The sequence below is a fragment of the Trachypithecus francoisi genome, unplaced genomic scaffold (genome assembly GCF_009764315.1).
Source record: "Trachypithecus francoisi isolate TF-2019V2 unplaced genomic scaffold, Tfra_2.0 Lachesis_group12, whole genome shotgun sequence".
In the NCBI taxonomy this organism is placed as follows: domain Eukaryota; kingdom Metazoa; phylum Chordata; class Mammalia; order Primates; family Cercopithecidae; genus Trachypithecus; species Trachypithecus francoisi.
The window spans coordinates 105,913,485-105,914,913 of record NW_022681457.1 but is presented as its reverse complement, the minus strand read 5'-3'; the positions used below and the strand labels follow the sequence as shown (position 1 = coordinate 105,914,913).

The 1,429-nt window shown below is 47.2% G+C and overlaps 1 protein-coding gene across 1 annotated transcript; it reads left to right on the top strand.

The window, feature by feature from the left end:
• The first annotated feature begins 524 nt into the window (after positions 1-524).
• LOC117093223 (thymosin beta-10) lies at positions 525-1,000 on the top strand. Its single transcript, XM_033228088.1, has one exon. It carries the CDS (start codon positions 603-605, stop codon positions 735-737), a length of 135 nt encoding a protein of 44 aa, XP_033083979.1. The 5' UTR covers positions 525-602; the 3' UTR covers positions 738-1,000.
• The last annotated feature ends 429 nt before the right edge of the window (positions 1,001-1,429 follow it).

Here is a 1,429-nt window from a genome sequence, read left to right as displayed (position 1 = left end):
TCACTACAACCTCCACCTCCCAGGTTCAAGCGATTCTCCTGCCTCAGCTTCCTAGTAGCTGGGATTACAGGCGTCTGCCACCACACCTGGTTACTCTTTTTGTATTTTTAGTAGAGATGTGGTTTCACTATGTTGGCCAGGCTTGTTTTGAACTCCTGACCTCAGGTGATCCACCTGCCTCGGCCTCTTATTACAGGCGTGAGCCACCGCACCCGGCCAATAGTGACCTCTTATTGGGTGGTCCTTGACCAGTAGTCATCTGTCATCCTGACCCAGTAGTGAGCACCAAGAAAACTGAGGCTGTCTATGTCACCACTGTATCCCCATCCTGGTTGGTGTTTGGCACAGGGAGACAATTCTGAAAATACATAAGGAAAGAAAAAGAAGAAAAGGAAGGGGACGGTGCTTGTCATATGGAACTCTGGGAATATCATGTTATAGCTTAAACTGCTACATCAACTTTTATGAATATTAGATATTGAACTACCTAAAGTTTGTATTGCTTTCTTTAAGATCATAGTGGGGTCTCTTGCTGCAGCAACGCGAGTGGGAGCACCAGGATCCTGGGCTCGGAACCCAACTACACGGATTATTTTAAGAAAATGGCAGACAAACCAGACATGGGGGAAATCGCCAGCTTCGATAAGGCCAAGCTGAAGAAAACAGAGACGCAGGAGAAGAACACCCTGCCGACCAAAGAGACCATTGAGCAGGAGAAGCGGAGTGAAATTTCCTAAAATCCTGGAGGATTTCCTACCCCCGTCATCTTCGAGACCCCAGTCGTGATGTGGAGGAAGAGCCACCTGCAAGATGGACACGAGCCACAAGCTGCACTGTGAACCTGGGCACTCTGCGCCGATGCCACCGGCCTGTGGGTCTCTGAAGGGACCCCCCAATCAGACTGCCAAATTCTCCGGTTTGCCCTGGAATATTATAGAAAATTATTTGTATGAATAATGAAAATAAAACACACTTCGTGGCAAAAAAAAAAAAAAAAAAAGATCATAGTGGGTTTAGGGATGAGTGATTTAGATAATTCAGGTCTCTCTCTATAAAAAGTTGATCTACAGGCCAGACGCGGTGGCTCACGCCTGTAATCCCAGCACTTTGGGAGGCCGAGATGGGTGGATCACAAGGTCAAGAGATCAAGACCATCCTGGCCAACATGGTGAAACCCTGTCTCTACTAAAAATACAAAAATTAGCTGGGTGTGGTGGTGTGCACCTGTAATCCCAGCTACTCGGGAGGCTGAGGCAGAAGAATCACTTGAACCTGGGAGACGGGGGTTGCAGTGAGCTGAGATTGCACCACTGCACTCCAGCCTGGCGACAGAGCGAGACTCTATCTCAAAACAAAACAAAACAAAAAGTTGATCTACAAGAGTGGAGATGAAGACATTTCCCCTTCCTTGATAATATTTTTCTTGCAA

Excerpts from the sequence above, each read along its gene's own strand:
- LOC117093223 (XM_033228088.1), top strand. The coding sequence starts at position 603 with ATGGCAGACAAACCAGACATGGGGGAAATCGCCAGCTTCGATAAGGCC.